Genomic DNA, 23,045 nt, shown 5'->3' on the forward strand with positions numbered 1-23,045 from the left:
CTTTTCCAACTTCCAGCAGGAAAACTGGGTAACTGGATTTTATACTCTCATGCCTTGTGCTCCTTCTTCTTGGGGACTGAAAACACAAGGAGTAGAAATATTCAACACATAATCATAACAGAACCTACAGAAAATACAGAAAGGTCAACACATTGGAACTTGTTCAAAAAGCACTTTAAATATGAGAACATAGACATCCTATCCCTTACAATTTTTTTTAACCTTAACAGCACTTGATTTCAATCCAGGTTTTGCCCCACCAGCATTAGTTATCTATTAATAAAGGACTTCTACTGTTCAGCTCACATTTTGACAATTATTTTCCAGTATGTCCTAAGGCAAAACCAAGAGAAGCAATTTAATTACAAAAAACCTGGGAGAAAGGTGACTTGGCTCTCCATATCTTACTCTAAGAACTGTATCTCTAATGTTTTAAATGGAGAACCTGAAACATGAAAACTACTTGCAGCTAGGTAGCTAACAGAGGAATGTACTTAAAACTGTACTCTTTCTTCTCAGCCAGGGCAGAGGTTTGCAGGTGAGATCTCTGCATATGGCAATGCAGACAGGACGTTTACTCCCACTGCCAAGCAGCAGTTTATCCCTGCCCAGAGTCTCATCTCACACTGTTGATTTCAAATCCTGCCCCTCCTACAACTACCGACCTATCAATGCTGCTTTTCAAGTTTGCTTTCTCTGCAGAGCAAGAGAAAACAAAAAACTTTGCATAAAATTTTGTTTAGCAGAATGAAGCCCCTTCCTGCTTAAAACAAATATGCCCCAAACACCAATAACAACTGTAAATCAGCCAAAAAAGCAAAGACAATTTTTTTTTACATCTGGAGAGTGTCTGCTTTCTGCATATCTGGAGCATTTACCAATGTAACTGATGGGAATAAAGTCAGCTAAATCTCCCACTGGAACGAATAAAAAAATTTATTTCCTCTTCAAAGACATGTATAAGACTACCCTAAAAAAGATCATATTTCGTTTTTGTACAGTGATAGAAAAGTTTCTTCACTGAAAAGTTACTGAATTTGCACCTATCTTGAAAACACAGTACACAAAAAGTTAGACAACTATGTGGTCTAATCTTTTTGTGATCTACCTGCTAAAAAGAGAGTTTAGACTTATCTTTGATTTATTTAAATTTGAATTACTAACTATTCCTTCTGTTCAAAAATGGCAACTTAATATTTTTAAAAGCCTACAAGGCTACATTTTGACTCAAACTATTTACTTTAGCTGTAGTCATGGGAGGGTTTTTTAACAAAACATAGTAAAACAAGCCATTTACCAGAGATGAAAACAACCATATTTTGTAGCAATTTGGGGAATTTTGCTTGCTTAAAATTTTCCCATGCACTGGGCAACTTTTGTTGCCCCTTTGAGAAAGTAGGAAAATATAATAAGACTCTTAGAGCTCTTATTAAAGAGAAGCAGAGTTTTCCGGGGGAGGATTTGACATAGGAGTAAGAGGACAGAATGAATAGCTCTGAATCAGCAGAAAGCATACAGAAGAACTGAGTCAGTTGCAAAGCTAGAGAATTAACACGATGGCGACAGTCCTGTCAAATGCAGAGCTGCTTATACAGAAATGAGAAGGGGTGAAAGAGAACTATACAAAAGTAAGAACTCCTGTGACTCCCTTCAATCAAGTAGTGAGGATAAAAGCAAATATTTGGCATCTTAATCACAACCCACCCAGTGATGAGTTGTCTACTGCGGTCTGATTATTTTCTTACAGTCTGTAATTCTTCACATTCATAACGCATGTGACCACTCCCCCTCCAATCTACAGCTGGGATGCTGAGTGATAACCCTCAGTGGCAAAACAGCACCAAACAGAAGAGCCACAGGTCCCAGATCTTCTCCTTAAGCTTAAAAGCGCTTCCAAGGCACTGTCACTAACAGCAGCTTGGGAAGAGCTGAAGTATATTCTACACTCTGGGGAAAGCTGTTCTGTTGCAGAGAGTACCGCCCCCGCACGTCCAAAATAAGCAAAACCCAGCTGACCACAGACCTGGGCAACCTTCAGTGGCTGACCCTGCTGGAGCAGGGAGTGAGACTGAAAGGTCTCCAGAGGCCTCCTCCAGCCTCAGCACCCTGAGGTTCTATGACATGGGCCCATTCTAGTCACTGGACTAAACTCCTTGTGCTACAAAAGTCACAGAATTACAAATAAAATAAGTCACTCTGCCCATCTGCAATTCTTTATACATATGAGAACTGAAACACATTCCTCTGTCTCCCAAAGCTTGTAAGCAGAAACCTACGCTACACTAATAAAAGCTGTTAGAAGAACATTTGGGTGACAGAAGTGGGGTACTTTCATCAAGAAATTACAAGATTAAGTTTGGGGGGCACTGAAATAGGAAGCAGAAAGAGAGGAAAGGGGTTTTGCAAAATTCAGTAAAGGTGCTGAATCCCAATGACAACACATAAAAAGCTATTGGACATATTTATTTGAATTTTGCACATTATTTCTTACCTGTAATTTCAGGAGGGCCTGACCCCAATTCAAGACTGTGTCATATACTATGCTTATTGCTATTTCACCTATGTACTTGGCCTTACCAAGCAGAAACACATTACTAAAATTAGTGAGCATTTTAATGAAGCATTTTCTAGATAGCAAATATTTAGTTTCCTTTTTTGTCAATTCAGGGTCTATGGCAAAACGCAACCGGCAGACAGAAGCATCATCTTGTCTGTATCCATGCGTAGCATACCCTTGAAAAAGATCACAGGTGTTTGGTTAAACATTGCCTCACCTTAAGTTACTTAAAGCCTGCATGTTTTGTCCTTGCACTTGCATGCTGAAATTTTCACCCTTCTAGGTAACTGGTCTTGAGTTCCTGGCATCCTTTCTCATAGCAGCCCTAAACTACACTGATGCACTGTATGCATTAAGCATGAAGTTACTTGATGTCAGCAAGGCCAGCCCTGGGGCCACTACTGCCACTGCCTTCTCTTGCATCAACAGAGCACCTGCAGAAGCCAGCCCTGTCCTTTGGCCCCTGGAGCAGGCAAGGATTACCCCTGTCCCTCTTCCCAGGTCTCAACATAATCACTATTCCCCTAGGGAGGCTAACAGTGGTCCAACACACCCCTGATTTCCACCACTGCCTCTTGAGAAACCTGTGCCAGGATTGGATAAGGAGCTCTGAAGCAGTCAGGAAAACTTGTTCTCAAATCTCACCAAGATCAAGCAGGCACTGTGTACCTACTTTGCATTCAGCCCTTTGAAATTCTGTCCTAGCATAAGAAATGTCAGTATCTCATTTTTATAAACCTAAGAAACCAAAAGTCTTTAAGTACATGTTGCTCACAGTCTACAGCTTCAAAGTTTAAGCTGCTCGAGAGACAGGATTTTAAGCTTTCAGAAAGCTAACAAGCTTTCTGACAGCTACTACTCCCATAGCCTAAATTTTCATAACCAGGTGCATTCTTACCACAAGGCTCACATTTACTTGTTATGTAAGTTCTCTTCCTTAACTATTACATCAATCAGTCTTTGTAGTACTGAAGTATATTAACTTTGTTAATGTATATTTCACATTATACACTGCAATGCAGCAATGTAGTGGAATTTTACTGAAGACTTTGGTATTGCTCATGCTTATGTAAAAGAAAGCAAAGGACAGCTCAGCTCTGTAAATAATAATTTTATACCTTGGAAGCTTAGAGTTGTCCACAAAGGATAAAATATATGCCTGATAACAGCATCCTAGCCCCTCTAACACCTCTCTGAAATCCTCCCATCATTTGCTGGCATCATAGATAAGTAACTAAAGTGAGTCTGACTTCAAGAATGTCTGGATCAGTTGAAAATCAGCAAGAAATATAGGTGCTTTGCAAAGTATTACTACAATTAGTATTCAGTACTGTGGATGTCAGTGAGTAGTCAAATTTTCTTATACTTGAACATTTAAAACCTACAAGAACCCTGTGTAAAACCACATTGGGGTGCCCCAATTTGGCCAGGATACCTCATGTGCATAAGTAAGTATTTACCCTTGTAATTCTGTATTTTGCACCCTAGCCTCTCTCTTCAGTAGGCAAGGGCCTGTTGCAAATTTTTGATAACATTCTCCAGAGGTCAAAGTCAGTATTCTCAGCACCTCTCCTTCTTCCAGTGCCAAAGAATCCAGTTACTTCTCCAGGATTTCTACACTTACATCTAGAAATACCTTCACTAGTTCCTGACAGAAACCCTTCTGCAGTTGACTGACATCCATGAAGCCTTTTGCTCTGAAGTGTGTACTTCAAAACAGCAGCCACATCACAAGCAGTCAAAACTAGTCAGCGCACAGCAACATACACACACTGATGGCACTAACATGGGCACCAGTGGAGATGACAGGGCTGGAAAGGGGCATGCATTCAAGGTCCTTCAAACACTCAAGTGTTCTGGCCTTCATGAACAGATTCATGAACATTAAGCCTCACTGGGATAACAACCCAAATTGCAGCCAGCACCAAAAATTAACAGTCATATACACTGGAAGGACCATAACAGTGTTTAATCAAAGGATTAATTTCCAATTTAGGAAAACTGTTTCATTCAAGCAGGTTGCAAACTCTTCTCTATTGTGCAATTTAATAAAATCATTGGTTCTCCTGAAAGTAACTACAACTGACATCAAACAACTTAATGCTATTTTATCAGCAGAAGTTTATCCAGACAGCTTCTAGTCAGATAAAACAACAGCTTCTCCTCCTTGCACTGAAGACCTCTATATGCATTTCTAGAGCTCAGTACCCTGCCCAGCCTTTTGCAGAGAAAGACAGAAGTGTTTTCAGGGAAATTGTGTGATGTCTTTAGCCACGACTTCAAGAGCTGTCTGCTTTTTCTGCTTATCCTGATTCAATAAAACACTTTACACAGCAATAAAGTATGTAAGATTGAAAGCTTTCGTCCCCAACAAATGGTCAGGAAACAACAGTATTTTCCTTTGTCTGCATCCTTATTTGCTCACACTACATCTCCGGTAGCCTCTTAAGATTTTGAGGCAGGGAGGGATGGAAGAAAGAGCATTCCCGGGGGGCTCAGAGGAAAAGGGAAGTGCAGCAGCAAGGCTCAGGGGCTGAAAGGTTAGGGGGGTCTGCACTAGATGAAAGATGATAAAATTTTAGCACAAGGAAGGAGGAAGTACTAAGAAACCAAAATCTGTGATCTGGCAGGCACTGGGTAAAAATATGCATTGGCTCCAAAACCTCAATTGTTTTACTGGTAAATAATCCTCACTATGATTAAGGAAAAAAAAGTTAAATTATAATTTATGTTGAACAAGTACACAGAATTTGGATTTGCATTTATAAATTCCTTCTTTAAAATAAAATTTATTTGAAATATACGCTTGCACTGCACACAGAAGCAGATCAATACTATTATTTTTACAGCAGAGCACCGACATGAGGACTCCTAGTAAGCAGGGCTGTTTTATGTCTGCTGATACTTGTAAGCGGACATTTAATTTCACAGTTTGTTTCTTCCACCTTCCTCATCAGAAGCCTTAGCAATTCAATATAATTTGTATACTAATAGTAAAATCCAAACAAATTCTGTAATCTAGCCAAAAACATTACCTGAACAATAAAATTGACTTTGCTTTTCTGGATTTTTTTCATTATGGTTTGTTCAGCTATGGCTAAAAAGATTTTTCAGGCTTTTCAATCTGTGTACTTGAAAAGAGCTACTACATCTTTTGCAAAAAGTAAGAAGACGATGACTTTGGGTCTTGTTTGCGGTTTCCTGTGGGGAAGGCAGGGAGTAGAGGAAACCAGACTCAGTACAGTGTTTGCAATGATTCAAACCATATTTTAATCTGTTGCTTTAAGACTAAGCCATTTCTCGTACTAGTCAGCTCATTTTATAACAAAACCTATTGTTCTACTCAAAATAAGCATTGATATATGTTTCAGTAGCAATAGTGACACTTCCCTTCCTACAGGTATTTACTATTAAGGTACTAACTGAGACAGCTGCATTATGTGACAATCTAGTGAGCCAGGATTTCACAGCTTGTGCTCCATCGCACCACAACAGCACTGGTTTGGAAATGGGCAGAACAGCTTCAGCCACAGGACGTGTGATGTGACAGCAGCTTCTGCTCTGGGCAATGTGGAACACTGCAGCAGACGGCTCACCTTTTCTACTTCTAATACCCTTTCTACTGTGTATGCAAAATTACTACCAAAAAAATATTTCTGAAAGACATCCATGCACCCAGGTCAATGTGACTAGCTTCAGTTGCTGAAACCAGATAGATAAAATAAATAGATTAGTTAGTATTCCACTAAGTGGCAGCCACAGAGAGATGGCAAGCCAGAAATGTGGCATAGGTTTTGTCAGATTTGTTTCTCATTTAAAAGGCAGTTGCAAGTTTTTTTTTAACTTCTCATCCTACATTACTTAAGGAAAATGGCAAATCCTCCCTTTTGTACCAAGGTTATATTCTAAGCAATTTCAATGTGTTCATGTGCTCAGCAAAACATCTGGAACGCATTCACACTGAAACCGTAAGCATTTCTGGTTCATCTTGTGAAAGTACTTCTGTTATATTTCGACAAAATCTTCAACAAGAATTCTCCATGTCCACTCTAAGAAATAATTTCATTATCTCCACTTGAATTTTGTATCACCTTCTAAATGCCAGACTCCAGTCTGCACTAGAAATTTACTCATTTATTAGAAATTTACTCATTTCATGGAGGACCACAGGAAAGCAATACAAATGGATGGAAAACCTGTCTGCAGGACGGGTAAGAACTGCAAGCTGAAGGGAGCTGTGCCTGGGTATAGGACTGGCACTGGAGCCAGTGACAATAATGCACTGACAACACCCAAGGGAAAGCAGCAACGGGCAGGGAAGAGAAAGAAGGAGAGAGAGAGATTAAGTGTAGATGCAGAGGATTTGTCAGCTCAGTACAGCCACGAGCTTCAGAATGACAGCTCTTGCCTAAAGTTCTGGGGAAAAAAAAATCCACATCGCTGGTAAGAATGCCCAGAAAAGAGCTGCCCTTTACAGAAGGCCAAAACAGCATAAAGGAAAGCTGGAAGTTCTTGAGAATGGGGGAAGAAAATGATATTGTAAATTGGATTGAAAACTTGCTGGCTAAGACAAGCAGTAACTGCTCTGATTTGAAGAAGTGATGTCTCTATAACCATTTGCAACAACTAGAGAGGAAGAGAGCAGGGTATAGAGGGTGAAGTAACCACTGAATTTGGGATCCAATCGCAAGATTGCATCCAGGATGTACTGAGAAACACAGAGGCAGGCAGGCAGACATTTCTGGCATCAAAGAGGGAAAATACAGACAGGTATGGATAGCTGCAGGTGAGGGAACAATCAGTAGACTGAAATATAAAGATATAAAATATAGAAAAAGATAGCCTTATCTAAAAGCTTTCCACATAGGCTACCCCAAACCCTTCCCCCAAAGCTTATCCTGAAACTTCTTGTTTCTAAATTTAACAAGGATTTGTGTGACTCCAGAGCTCTCTGTTTTGTCCAACAATAGCATCAGCTCTAATAAACATTGGATACTACCCGACACATTTGCCTCACTTATTTTTAATTCACCGCATCTCGCTACTACTACGACTACTATCACCACTACTCCTTCCCTCTTCACATAGGTTCAATATTTTCCTCCAAATCACAGGGAACAAACAAGTGGTGGTAAAATGTTAAATCTAAACGCTCTAACTCCACTTTTTCCAGACAGAAAAGCTTTAGAGTGCAGTATTTTTGTGGCAGTTATAAAAACAGTAATACTACCAATACTGCAAGGTATACCAGACTTGCAGGATTAACTTTCCCAGAAATATCAGAGTTTAACAATTTTTCACTTTATATTTTCCACAGAATATTGGACTTCTTCACAAACAGAAAATATACAAGCAACATTTTTCTGCGGTTAAGCAAAAAAGCATACAAAGACAGTTTTATATTTAAAATCAGATTTTAACCAATTAGATTGAGAGGGGTTTAATCAAAAAGAACTTCTATTTCACAGAAAGATTAACTTTTATCTGAGTGATAACTTTTACCTGATGAAAGAAAGACTGCTATCCTAAAAACAATGTTTGATTTTACTTTATTAAAACTCTTTGGGTCAAAGTGAAATGAGCTTTATGGTTACTTTAAACACATCCAGAACGTACATACATCAAGAAATGTATTTTTCACACTTCCTGCGAAAAACTTTGAAGCAAGAAGAGATCCAATGGGAGTTTTAGAGAACACAAGCTATGGGAAAAGTAGAGCAAATTAACATCTGCAGTTAACTAACAGCTGCTTCGGTCAAGGGAGCTTCCTTTTATAAGTACTGTTAAAGATGACATTTCTTATATGTTTATAGTATGTGGATGCTTCACAAGTGACTGATATCTGTATAAAGTAAGCCAAATGCATTTGTTATGCAGCTAATGATATTGTGTGATCAGACCTAACCTAAAACGTAGATGTTTTCTTTCAAAGTTATTTTTTTTCCCAGAACATATTTGAATGACTCCTGCATTTGACATATTCACTATGTATTTTAAAGGAACTGTTCTATATTTAGAAAAACTGTTCAATATTTAGAAGAACTACTGTAAATAGGCCTTACTCCATAAAGAATAAGTTCTTGGACTGTCAAAGAAATTTGTCCTACGACTTTTTGGAATCCTTTGTAGAAAATCTTCTGGATTCTATTTTTCTGAGCTTCACAGTCACATCAAATGCAGAGACTAAACCAGCTGAAAAGGAAATTTGTGATGAGTATCACAACATTTATTTTATACAGGTGAGAAATGTACCTGTTGCAGCACGCAACAAATTTCCTGCATCAAGCAGGGACATCTTTCCCAGACAAGAATTTGCAAGCATACAGAAAAACAAAATTATTATTTTTTTTTTTATGAAAAAGCAAACTAAAACTAGTTTGTACGTACCGAGCAATCTTCCAAACACTACCTTTTGCAGTATTGATCTCAAGTCTGCAGAAAAGGTGTTTCAGTGCTGTTGCTGGCACTATGTGCCTTTGCAAGGCAGCACAGAGACCTTCTGCAGCACCAATAAAATACAGACAGAAAGGCCAAGGGCAAGACACACAAGCTGGAACACTGTTTTCCTGTGTTGGGAATAACCTGCAGGCTCTAGGTAGCAGAGGCTGATAACATGGTGGATCCCTTGTTGACCAAGGAATGACCTCCTAGGTCCAATTGGGGGGAGCATGCCATAGGATTAACAGCAAGGCCAGGGATAACATCAAAATTCCCTCAGTACAGCAAATCTTGGGGAAAAATGCCTGAAAAGAATAGGAATTCTGTATGCTCCTATCACAGATGCTGGGACTTATGGATGCTCCTAAATGGAAAAAGAGAGAGTATGATCAAGCTGAATGGAAGGCCCTTCAGAGATGCTGCATTGCTGGCTGAGGAGTTGTGAGCATAGGACAGAGTTAGAACTCAGTTCAACTACTGCCTTCTCCTGCCACAGTCTCTGGACTGTACATTGTTCAGACAATCCACCTGAATTCACTGCACTACCAGCAGGTGCAGATAATCACATTTACTGGGCTTTGTAAGGCAGCCAGGCAGCACTTGGCCCCATCTCCACTGTGTCCTAGTGGATATGGGTGCTCAGTGCACCTTATTGCCCTTGTGTAGCAGTGATAAATGCAGACGAACACAGAGGAAGTGGGGAAGACAGATGGAAGCAGCCTCAGTTTGAATAGACAAGATTGGTAGCCCCTACCTGTTGCCACTGCCCCTACTGCCCTGCCCTTCTTGACCACTGCAGATGGACAGATGAGGCAGGAAGGCATTAGGCTTTTGGTACAGGCAGTGTGCTTTGTACTGGAAGGAACCAGCTACAGGACTCTTACTGACCCCAGCAATGCTGCAGGCACTCAGACCCACATGCTCTTCCCCTAGCAATGTGAATAATCTGCTGAAAGAGGTACCTAACTGATTAAGGGGACGCTGGTGAGATTTAAAAAGTAATTACCAACTGATTCCCCAGAAAAATAAGAGGAGAGAGATTCAAAACACATTTACCTTACAACAGCCTTGTTCAGCCTATCCAGAAGCGTACCTGCAGTTAACAGCAGATGTCAGAGCTTTGAATGATGCAGCTGTTGCATTAACAGCTGGAATTCCAGGTGTGCTACAGCTCTTGAATGAGCCAGAAGTCAAAAAATATAGCTGGTATGTTACAACTGGTGTTGTAAATACATTCTTTTTAACCCTTCTCGCTGAAGAAGCAAGACCCCAATTGCTTCCACCTGGAATGGTGTACAGTATGTCTGGAACTGGTTGTTGCAAAGGGTGGAAACATAGCCCTACCATCTGCCATGGTGTCACCCACAAAATTTTAAGGCAATGTCTCTAGGGAATTTTTCCATTGTACTGATGACATTGATTAAAGGAAAAGCTCTCAAAAACAGTACTAAGTAACGGGCACCATATTTTCCCAACTTGAACTGATTAGTCTGAAGCCAGCAAATCAACAACATGAAGAAGGCTGAACTTCTCTGGCTATAAAATGCCCCAGCACATGACAAGTTACATGCTGAAGAGGCTGCCATGAGTTTGCAGAAGTAATGGCCTTTGGAGTCCCCCTAGAACATGCTCAGGAACACCACTGGCTCTGAGAATACATATGCACAGACCCCTAAGTGATCACTAATGCAGTGAAGAAATTACTCAGATTGGAATCATGATCATCATCATCAGCGAGGAAAACTACTGTCTGTGTCAGAAGAATGGAAAAGTTCTACAACCTGAGACTGTTTTGCTCATAACATTCTCTCAAAACACTTTTACTAGATTCCAAAGAGTCAGTTCCTGTGCTGGAACATGAAAAAGTAGTTTAGCTAGAAGAAAGAGGAATGCCCCCGGCAAGATGATCTTAACCAATGACTCCTATTATTATTGCATTTTACCAACACAGCTGTCACCTGATGAAAGGTGATACCAATGAGACGTTCAAGACAGCAAAAGTTAAAGCAGAGTCCTTTCTCAAGCGCAGGCAAACCCATCACATGCACCAGAGTAACATCAGGAAAATACTGAAATTGGTCTTGGCTGCATTGCAGTAGGTTGAGTCACACTTAACTCTTGCCAAGTTAAATCACTTTAACTATGGAGAGCTTAAGGATTGTTGCAGTGACATCATTTTGATGTAGCAGTGCAGTGGCCATTTTATGTAAATAACACCACATTAAAAAAAAAACAAGGCCTCAAGCTTTTCAAATTAGAGAAAATAGAAACATGTGCTGCACTTTTAATATTCATACTGCCATGTATCCAGTCTAGCACTCCTACTGAAATTGTTCAACTGAAAGTTTTGTGGCAGCTTGTTAGTTTGTTTTTGGTTTTTTTGAATCAGATTTAAAAGGCAAAAAACTCCAGAGCCCAAAAAGCAGAGCGCACTCTCCAGGAGTCCCTGCAGCACCTCCCTGCCCTAGCTGAAAGCTCCATCTAGATTACAGACAGGATCATGTCACCATCTTTCATCCAACTGGTCATTTCTCTCAACACTGACTTGCCTCAACAAGAAGGCAGGAGCACAAGTGTTTCTTTTCCTTTCCTTTTCCTTTCCCCATTCCCTTTTCCCTTCCCTTTCCTCAGAGCCTTCTAATTACAGTCACCTTACAAAGAAGGGATCTCCACCTGCAATTCACCCTAGGCTACTGATCTTACAACATAGATACCTCAGCTTCCAGCATGTATTTTGCTCACATATGGGGTGCTCACTACCATAACTGTTCCTCTGACAATTGCATTTCTAATCAACAAGGTCTACTCAATTCTTGCAACAGATACTTAAACCATATATCCCCCTGTCCAAACTCTATATCCTCAGTAAAATAGCTTTTCATGCCTTGATTTTTCTGCAGCAGATAAGAGAGACTTTTCAGCCTTGTGTTTGCATGCAGCAGTTTTTTGCTGGCCATCATATGCAGAATTACACAGAATCATTTAGGTTGGTTTAGACCTCTGAGAGCATTGAGTCCATGTATGGAGTATCATGTATGGATTTTTTTGTTTAATTCTTCTTTTGCTGTAGTCCTCATATACATTGTACAGAAGTCATGCTGTCTTATACTTTTCTTTTGTTGTATTTTGAAAACCAGGATTACTGGTCAAATTAGATGCTGGGCTAAGCTGGTGGTTTTGCAGGTGTAAGATCACTGAACCAGTCTCACTCCTCACAGTCAGCCACAGCAGGAAGCCTCCTGCCCTCTCCTCCTCTGTCCCCACCTCATTTCCACTCTCCCATGCTTGGCCCTGCCACTCCCTTCTGCTGGCATCAACACCCATCAAACACTCCAAAGAGCAAACTCAATGCACCAGATTAGTCATCTGCTGATTTATCAAACTGAACCATCTCAGTGCAAGCCTAAAATGGGCACCAGACCAAACACAGGAGGAAGCAGAAAGATCCCACTCCTTAGCAGGGGCAAGCTGTCAGACTATCCATAGAAACTCGTGTATAAAAACTCATATTCGACCTTCCTCTGGATACAGCCTCAATGGTATCTCAATTCCAGCTTTGCCAGACTCGCAGAGTTCATATTTGGCAAATGAGACAACACTTTACCAGTTTTGAGGTTAAAACCGTGAGCTCTTCCTCTAAGCAAGCTCAAATAATGAAGTTCACCCTTGCTTAATAATACATTTAAATCCTCACGATATGTTGAATATTGATTTAACAGTAACAGCTTTCACATGCCTAAAATGGATGATCCGTAAGAAGTTATCAGTCTGGAGTAGATTCATCTAACTTAATCATGAAAGCAGGCAGCCACAGTGAAACCAGTCATCTCCACAGTCACACAACTGCTGAACTGCTTATAAAGACAGATCCTTAACTTTTTACAGCAGTTCTGCACATTGAGACTACAGCCAGCCTACTGACGGCAAAATTAAGTTTTTCAAAAGTATGTCATTCAGGTTCTGTCTTTATTGTCATTTAAGACTGCACCACCACAGATCTGAAATTCCCCTGGAGGGCCCCACCCTCCTTAAGCTGACATTCTCAGCAGTTCTCAAATTCTTACATATTTTTAAGGAAAAGTGTCCAAACTAATTATAACCGATCTACTCAGTTTATATTATTGGCATTAACGAGTACCCATATAAATTAACGAGCTTTGTAAAAGCAATCTGTTTAAAATATAGTATCTTTTTTCACAGAATTCAAAACAAAACTCCTCAAGGCAGTTTTTGTGCACCTTCCCTCTAGTAAGCAGAAACCAGACAGTCTCTTTTCATCTCCACACTTCTTGACAAAAAGTTTAGAAAGACTATTTCTGAGTGACCCCAAATATTTCCACATGTTAAGAGCATCACAGCAAAGATTTTGCTGTCTATGACTGTGAGGACTGCTTGCAGATGCAGAGGAGAGAGTTTTCCACACAAGTAGTAAGATGATAAGTGTTAGCAGTCTGAATGATCTGTTAGTTTTAAAGGTGGTTACAGCAAAATTGTACTATTATTGCAAGAGCTCAGCTTTGCTAACCTAGGATTCAAGACCACAATAGCGACACAGCAGAACTGAATTCAAAGCAGGCTTGATGCCAGACTGCTTATCTGATATCTCTATGCATTATCTACAGCTTCCAGGCAAAGTCAGGAACAAGTATTTTTCTTTCTCCTTTAAACTGAAGAAATTTGACGTATTGCTTTTACAAAACACTGGAAAGAAAATACCTAGGCATAACATCAAGTATGATTATTAACATAGTAAAATAAGAAAGAAATGTCTTAGAAAAAAATTATATAAATGGGAAATGACAGTTTGCACTGCATATTCCAGTTTAGCAGTTTTCCTTATGAAAAAAACTTGGTATTAGGGACTTTGCTACTTTTCTCCTCCCCCTCCCTCTGCCCAATGTTTCCTTTTACCAAACACCAGCGCACTATTACATACACGCTTTTTTGATCAGCGTTCAAGAAAATCGTCCCTGACGCACTGAAGCAACGAGAAGCTTAGCAAAAAATACAGCAGTGTGTTTTACCCTGCGGTTTTGCCATACTAATTTTTTTAAAGGGTATCGTGTGACGGCAGATTTTCTGGTGAGTAACTCTCCGATGCCCTGGGACCGCCGTAACTCCGCTTTCTTTCCTAAAATGGAAGCCGCGCTCCAGGCGAGCTTCCCGCAGCTCTGAAACCCCCTCCCAGCCTCCTTCGAGGACCCCCCTGCACCCAAGGGCCCTACTGGGGTAAGTACCACGTGTTCACCGAAGATAAAACACCAGGCAGGGTTCCCAGTGCGGAGGGCGGGCAGAAAGTTCAGGCATACTTTTCCAGTTAGTTAAATGGAGAAAAAAAAAAAAGGCTGGAGGAAGGGAGCGCCGCTTCCCTGCCCCGGACAGACAGGGGCAGCCGGGGACCTGCCCGGCTCTCTCCCGTCCCTTCTCCTCCTGGGACCGCTCCGATCCCCACCCAGCCCCGACTCCGTGCGGAGCCGCAGCGCTCGGCCCCGGCCCGGGGACGGAGGGCAGGGGAGCCTTCACTCCCTCTCTCCCCAGTCCATCCGCGGCAGGATCGCTCCCCGCCGGGCCCTGCTCACCTCTGACGGGGACCAGCACGCCGAGGAGCACGGGGAAGAGAAGGAGCCTCCAGCGCCGCATGGCTGCCCGCCCCACAAACACACACACAGGCTCTGCCGCGCCCTGACAGCCGCTCCCGGCTCCCGCCGCAGCTGCTCCCGCCGGGCCCGCGAGCGGCACCGCCCCGGGGCTGCGGCACCGCCCGGAACACGCCCCGGGCCCGCCGCGCTGTCGGGCCGGGCGCGGCTGCTCCGCGGGCACCTCGCCCAGCTGCGGCCGTGGGATAGCCCCTTTCGCCGCCGGGCTGAGCCCGGGAGCTGGGTTTCCCCTGTGGGCCGGGCCGAGCCCTCCCGGAACCGGCGGGATGGAGAAGCTGCTTCGGGGTGCTGCTCAGCCCTGATCGCTGCCGTGCAGCCTGCCTGCGAACCAAAGGAGGCTCCGAAAGGGGGCTACAGTCCTAAACTTTGGCCACAGATTTTAATAGCAGAGATGCACGCTTAGGCACCGCTGCTCTGTCTTCACCCAGGCACTCTCTTTCATTGTGTTTTCTCGGGAAAAATCACCGAACATTAAAGGCACCGGGGCACTTAATAATCCTGCTTATTGCAGGCTTGCTTTTTCTCTAGCCGGAGTAAAATAGCTTTGAGTTTTGTATTTACAAGCAATGCTGCCCTGACCCATGGTTGATAGGTGCAAATGTAAACCTGTGTGCGCTGTAGCTGTGGGAAGACGAACGTTAAAGATTCTGATTTCCTATAAATCCCTTTCCAGTGGTCATTTTGTGCCATGTATTGAATGCCTTGTGTTGAGGTCCAGTCTGTGCCCAAGTGTGGTAGTAGCAGCTTGGAGCGCTGCTGCTGCAGGTCGTGGTCAGAACTGTATTGACGCTTGTGCTGAGCTCTGCTTGGGGGCAGGTATGACAAGTACACAACTCCCAAATCCTGGTTTTTCGCTTGCCAAACGTGCTGGTTATTGACTGGATAATAAGAAGTTCAGTGACACACAGGATGTGATTCAGAAGGTAACTGGTGCTCTGCAACTGACTCAGATTCAGTGGTCATAGACCTTCCTCACAGAGATCTATAGCTGTTCTTTAGCATTTGTTGAACCTTCCCAGCTGGAAAAGTGGAATGTCATAGAGTTAGCAAATCACTGTCACCAGTTCATAAATTGATGGTGTTATTTTTTTTCTTTTTTGACAGTGATTAGTCAAGTCATTTTTAGATTTACCCTAAGGTAATAAAGGGTTTAACTGTAGTAATAGACACACTTAAAATTATACTGTGTTTTAAATTAAGGATAAGCTTTTCCGTTAAAATATCTGAGTTTTGCATGAGTAGTATTGAAGTCAACATTACATGGTTAATAGCTTCCTTTTTTCCCAGACTCCTAGCGTAGGAGAATTGAATATTGGGCACGTGAATATTGAATATGTGCACATGCATTGTGTAATCCAGCAGCATGGATCCTGCCATTACATTTATGTACACATACACAGGAAATTATTAACGTTGCTCAAAGGATGTCCTTTAAGAGAATGTTTGTTTATAGCTGTTGTTAAGCATCACCTGAGAAGTTGGTTTCTTGCCAAAAAGAACAAGAATTGGTACTCCTCAGAGCACACTTCTCTAATCACATCATACGAAACCACTACCCCCACCCAAGAATTGCCGAACTAACAGAGAAAACTGTTATCTCACTGACATTACCATGTCAGATCAGGGCCCTGTAGCTTCCTGTTGCCAAAATTAGTCTTCACCAAAGCTGCCATCTTCAGATGAGGTAAAATAAACCTCCTGTTAGAACAGATGTGAGATAACTGTGCTTTGTACTAGAGCTTTTTCCAGTTGGTTCGATCCTTGAGGCAGGGGTACAGTTAGCTGGCCATGGCAACTCTAAGGCTAATAAATTGTCCAGACTTATAAATATCTGTTTTGTTTTTTTTTAAATCTTACTAATCTTTTGATCTGAAGATTTCACTGGCATTTTGTGAAAATGAGTTTCCTTATTTGTGATTACTATCTCTTCTATGGGTGGACTTTGATCAGAAAAAAAAATCCAGGCTTTATTGTTTCACATGTAAGGCCAACTCACCTGTAAAAATCAAAATAATTTAGTAATAAGGCTGTTTATCTGATTGTATGAATGATACTCATAATCTGAGAACCACTTCTTCCAGTAGCACCTATCTTTGGCTTGCCCAGCCTGCAATGGTTGTCCTAGCAGGTCTTTGTCTCTGTCCTGCCCATAGCCTCTACCAGGAAGCCTCTGCAGATAGCTTGGGCATTTGCCTGATCTGAAGATGCCTCAAAAGGAGAAAAGGTTACCTTAAGACTCATTTTTAAAGAACAGGAACTTTAAAAGATGTGCATGGTCTGTGGTTTGGCCTGAAGAAAAAATGTGACATACAGCATCACAATGAAGGCTGGAAGTTGTAAACCCAGGTCAAACTATTCAAACTTGAACAAACTCATTGATGTGCACAGCTGAAGAGCTGTCTGTGAGCTACAAAGGGAAATGTTCCTTCTTCTCAGTTTCATCCAATTCCTCTTCTGAAATAAGGTCCTTGTAGCTCTTTTCCTGCCTCAGCAAAACTTTTTTCCCCTTTTACCTATGAGTTTCCAACCTTACCAGAAACATCATAGCTTTCCAGATATTCAAAGAAGCAAAGACAAATAGATTTTTATTTACTAAAAGCCAGGTCTTCATGGAGCAGTTAAAACATTACCAATCTTACCCTCTAGGACGCTTTTTGGAATTAGAAGGCCACAGCCACTGCCAGTGGATGGTGAAGCAGATGGGCAAAGACAGCACTAGGGGAAAAAAAAGAAAGGAGATGGGTAGTATTGGCAAGCTATTCTTTGATGTACACACATTCTGTTATTGTTACAAAATTGATATGAGTACAATAACCCTGGAAATTATATTGCCTTTTTTACTTTTGGCAATACTCTGCAATGACTGTATTTCAAGTGCAATGTTTGTGAGGCTAAGAACATGCTCACATCTAAGGAGTGTATTTGAGTGTGTTGAGGATGTGGTTTCATCAAAACAGCATGTTTTGAAAGAGTATTTGCCGTAAGTGTATCCTATGGTTTTTACTCAATCAGAAATCCAACTGAAGGGCAGGGTTTCAGCACTGGTTTCTATCATGGCATTTACTGAAGCATGGACTCTCATCTTTATGTTTCTTTTTGCTGTGAGGATATAAAGGTTTATGTTTGTCTGTATTTTTAAATAAAAGTCAAACATGTGACAACTTATTTTCTCCCAGTGTTTTCATCTTGAGCTGTGAGAAGGGGCTAGTTCCTCTGGCAAAGTCTCCCATAAATAAGCTTAAACTTTTAGCAACAATCTGAAGTTTTAGGGCCACAAACAAACTGGTGTGGTATAGTCAGTCAATACAGTCCCTTTTTTTTTAAGGATTGAATATAAAGAATATGTTAAAAACATAATTAACACCATTTGATCTTTGGTCAAAAATTATAATACTACATTAGAGTTGTTTGATTTTCGTTTCATTATGGTTTTGGTTGGGGTTTTTTTTTTGGTTTTTGATTTTTTGGTGGTTTTTGGGGGTTTTTTTAAGAAGGAACAGTAGTATTCCCAGTTCTAAGGGTATATTGAGAATAAGCCAGAGTCCAAAGAGGCTCCAGAATCTCTGCTGGCTCCCCTGTTGGGTGCTATTTTCTGATGCTCTCTGCTTTGCAGGGCAGAAAAGACATGAAGACACTGCAGCCCAAGGGTTTCTTCCCAAGGAAACAAACTAGATTCTTCTACAACCAGCCTGCTTGATAACAATGATTGTTTCAGAAAGGAGTCTTTTCAGGAGATCCTAAGCAACTTCTGCAAAAGCCAATTCCCTAGTCCTTACCACCCTCAGCTTTTCCTGAGGTAAATGTCCTCTCTGTTGGTACCACTTGTTCCCTCCAGTAGTAGCAATTATTGCAGTATACCTACACCACTTACAGCAGTGGCTTGGGTAGTACAGCACCAAAGTCTATGGCAACTGACAGCCTATCTCCTTTAAAGCTCATCCCATTTCTACTACTGTAGAGATTTCTCCCACTATAATTATCAGCTGAGTATTGTTTCCTTTTCAGATTCTCCCCACATAGCTTTGTACTTTGTTTTGTTGATTTTTATCTCTTGGTAACTATCCAAATACCTTTCTACATCCAAAGTCTCTCACTTTTTTTTTTTTTTCCATAGCAGTTCATAAAAAGAAATACAATTTTATAGATAATTTTTCTGCATACTGGTCTACATTTGATGAGACATTAGGTGAAAAATTGTTTATAAAGTACCTGTATTTTAAATGACATGGGTGCCATCCAAACTTAGTTCCATAATAGAAAATGCAGCTTATTGATTAATGAAATAACTTATATCTCTTCTAAGAATTTTTTTAGCATTATTGGATTTTATTAGAAACAGAGGAATATTTTATTTCTTGCATGACCCTTTTCAAACAAATAAAGCCTGAAGCAACAACCCTTAACGTTATTTTCTTTAATTCCTGTTTTATTAGACTATAGTATCTTCAGTGAATTCAGTTGAGTTTTTTTGCTGTCTAGAGAGCCATTTATAACAGTTTTTCTTTATAACATTATGAGCTAGAAATATCTAGTCTAGTATAAATGGTGAAAGCAGTCTGGTTGTAGCAGTATATGGTATAGACCTCTACACAGGCTTATTAATTAGAGAGAAAAGCACTTTTTTTTTTTTTAAGATAAAGCCTTGTAAGGTATGCTATGGTGTAAACTTTTCCAAGAAAAGTAGAGTAGGTCTTCTACAGATAGTAATTCCTCTAGTAATATTTCAATTTTATGCTAAGTGTGTAAACATATCTTTGTAATTTAACTGCTGAGATTCAGGTTTACTACATACCTTTTGAAACCTGTTTCTCATAGCTCTATATTTCACCATGAAACTTTGTTTTTAATTTTAAGTCACCTTTGTTTTAATGTAAATATTTGACTTAATGAAAAGAAAATCTAGGATGCCTTTCCTCTGTTTTTGGCAAAGTGACCTTTTTAGTTATGAAATGTTTGTTCCTTTTGAAAAACCTGTGATGTCCAATTTCTTGTCTGTCTTTTTTATCTAAGAACAAAATAATTTTAAGATAACTTAATGGTAGTTTTGTATGTTATTTTCCCTGATGTGAAATTTTGTTTGACTGCTATTCAGAGAGAAAAGAAAGAGAAAACTGATTGAAGCAGTTCTTAAACAGGTAAGTTCCACATTCTGTTTTTACTGTTCGATTGAGCTGCATCCTTCCCAGTCTAAATAATTGTGATTTTGGCATTCCTGACAAATTTTAGAGGTGTTTTATTCTATAAAACAGGAACATGTGATTATAAGTTTTAGTTGTTCAGGTACTGTTGTCATTTGCCATATTATCTAAACATATGCTATTCAATGATTTTGTTCTTGTATTTTCTCCTCAAAGTAAAAATAGCTCACTTTCATAAAGTGTGATATTCACAAGAAGTAAAACAAAGTTGGAATGCCTTCATATTCAGCAACAGTGTGATATTTGTGGTATTCCCACTACTGACATTCTCTAGACAGTAAAAAAAGGCCGAAGGTTCTTCTATTCTTGCAAAGCTTCCTTTTAAGCTGAAGTCTGCATGTATCATTGTTTCCTAAACAATCAAGTTTCCTAAAACATCTTTCCTGTAAGGATGGAAGGAAGCAATCATATGTGTCACTTTATGTGTTCCCCTTCTTTTCCTTGCCTCAGGAATGTAGCACTCTGGATCCCTTTCCCCACCCACGACGTGGGGGAGCCCAGCTCTAGTTCCTTCTCCATCTGAAGAACCATTTCCGACGTCTTGGTGGACGGGGAAGGGGGACTCCAGCGACAGGGTTTTTCAGGCCCCGAGCCTGGAGGGGAGAGGTGCCCTCCCCTCCCCCCAACACCCACGTGGCTCCATGGCAGGCACAGAGACAGCACACCGGGCGTGGAGAGGAGGCAAGAGGGAGTTTATTGTTGGGGAGGGGTTTATAAAGCTTTTAGGAGGGTCAAAGGGGAACCAATCACAAGTTCAGGGTCACACAAAAGAAACCATCAGGTAAAGGGTCAACAGCCAATAGGAAGGGGTTAAACAAAGGACCAATGGGACGCCTCGGGACACCTTCCCAGGACATTCCTGCATGGGAGATAACAGTTGCTGTGGGGGGTGTTGGGAAGAAGAAACACGTGTTTGCAAAGGGACCACAAAGAGCCAGTTTAAGACATGTTTAAACAAGTTTCTCATCAGATTCACTGCTACATAGCACTGTGTGACTACGGCTTGCTAGGGCTTGCTTTCCTGCATACCCTCTGACCTATTCAGGTGAAGCCTCCTGCAGTGTGGACCAAAAGGCCACCTGCACCAGGGACATGATCTGGACCAGTTGCTTTTAAGGGGCTGTTACCGAACTACATGAACTCTAAGATGACCAGGATTTAGGAATTTCAGTGGTCATCCAAAGAGACGACCCCAGATTATGTGCTGTGCTGATGGCTCAGGTTAGAAACAACTGATTTAGAACAAGGAAGAAAGCTAAGGCTTAATGAAAGCTAATTATTCTTCTATGGTTTATTGTCTTCTGTATTTCCACCTCTGTTATGTAGCATGGGTTAGGTGACTGCTCAGTTTTGTAAATACCATGAGGGCGTAGCAGGATTCTTGAAAGAGGCCAGCAGCTCTGACAAACACAGCAAGAATTTAGCAGTCAGTTGTGAAGGCATTTTGTTCATAATGATTTTTGTATATGCACGCAAGATGCATCACATCAGGGTAAAATCTTTTCAGCTCCACTGATAAAACAAAAACATCTCTGTATTTCTTGCTTAGATCTCCATATAAGAATCCTTCATTAAGATACTGTGGCAAATGCTGTTGGCAACTTCAGCCATCTACAGCCTAAGACAGGCATAAACTATTTTAGTCGTGTGTTGCAGCTGCTCCAGTATGTTATGAAGTGTACTGTTGTTGTCCTTGGCATTAAAGGGCTCAACAGGAAAGATGAGGAGGAACTCTTTATCAGGGATTGTAAATGAGAGGAGAAGGGGCGGTCTAGAGGAATCTGATCTAGTAGAAAGTGTCCCTGCCCATGGTAAGGGGTTGGAACTGGACAATCCTTAAGACTCTTTCCAACCTAAACCATTCTATGATTAAAGCTTTTAAATTTATGCTTCAAGCCCAAGTGTAATTTGAAAGATGTGGCCTCTGTCTTTGCACAGCCTGGCTGTGGACTGAGTGACTGAAGGATGCTCAAGTGACTAAGTCATGCGTGTGTGTGGAAAGACGCTCAGTTTGGTGCCGGTGTACTAAGACAGGTAGACACTTGTCTGCTCTAGAAAAGACATAGCTATATAAATAAGTGCAAAAGCATGGCAGTGAAAAACTTGCAAGTCTTTAAATATGAGAATACCCAGAATCAACCTCCTTCCACACACAGGAGAACCAAACAGATTGCTAGTCATGCATGGTCTGAGGAACAAATTAATCCAAATAGTCAAATGCCCTCCTGATGGGTGGATGCTTGAAAAGGTGGGTAGGAAACCATTATTCTTATTTCCCTTTGAAAAACTTTAAAATTCTTCTTTAAAGAATAATTTTCAGAACTGGATTTCCTGCTTTAGGATCTCTCCTGTGGTTTATCTCATCATCTGTTTAGGAGCAGATGACAGTCTGTGTCTTTGTGCTCAATGATGCCAATTAGCCAGCTCACGAGGTTTCCTCCTCTGCCCATAGAGCTTTTTTTGGATCTTGACTCAGAAATGGCTGTCCTTCTGCATTTTTTTGGTGAAAAAAAGCTGATTCCCTGAGTTTGGTTCCCAAAAGATGACCTTGCAGCCATCTCTACGACAGTGATGGAAAGAAGGGTATACTGATAGGGAAGCCTAAATATTTGTTTGGGTGGAAAGGCAGAAACTTGAGGAGTTGTTGATGTTGTGGTCCAGCTGAGAAGAAATCAAAAGCAGTTTAAATTATTCCATGTTTCAATTGGCACTGAGTGATAGTGTATTTCACAAATAAATCAGTTGATTCATCTTTGGAATTTCTTTTTTTTTTTTTTTTTTAAACTAGTGATTTAAAGTCAGTTGAAGGTCAGGAATAACACTGTAAGTTGGTTTTTTCCATACTACAGAGAGAAATAGTGTTTTCCTCCAATTCTTTATTAATTATTTACTTCCTTTCCACTTTTACATTTCTGCTTTTGCAGGAATAAAAAAGCATCTATAACAGAAAGGCACTTAGTAAGCCTAATTCAAGTCATCTTTTATTATTTCCTTAAAATACATCTTATGAATAAAAATTTACATATTTACATGTGGGTTTTTTGTTAATGCTGGGATCTGGGGAGGCAGATCTATACTGTAATCCTGAGCAAGAACATTGACAACTGTATTTTTCTAATATTTTTCTCTTATTATCTAAAGAAAATTATAATGTTCTTGATTGTCTAATTTTTTTACTGCATTGCAAAATTAAGG

General features: G+C 40.7%; 1 protein-coding gene across 1 annotated transcript in view; it reads right to left on the minus strand.

Moving 5' to 3' along the window:
- The window catches only part of CD99 (CD99 molecule (Xg blood group)), a 30,845-nt gene extending 15,997 nt beyond the window's left edge, over window positions 1-14,848 (minus strand). The window contains exon 1 of the mRNA XM_027710119.2: window positions 14,575-14,848. Within this exon, the coding sequence (XP_027565920.1) occupies window positions 14,575-14,635 (61 nt within the window). The 5' untranslated portion in view covers window positions 14,636-14,848. The remainder of the gene's footprint in view (window positions 1-14,574) is intronic.
- Window positions 14,849-23,045: the final 8,197 nt, after the last annotated feature.

The sequence above is a fragment of the Pipra filicauda genome, unplaced genomic scaffold, assembly GCF_003945595.2.
Source record: "Pipra filicauda isolate LSUMZ 115617 unplaced genomic scaffold, ASM394559v2 scaffold439_size563993_pilon, whole genome shotgun sequence".
NCBI lineage: Eukaryota > Metazoa > Chordata > Aves > Passeriformes > Pipridae > Pipra > Pipra filicauda.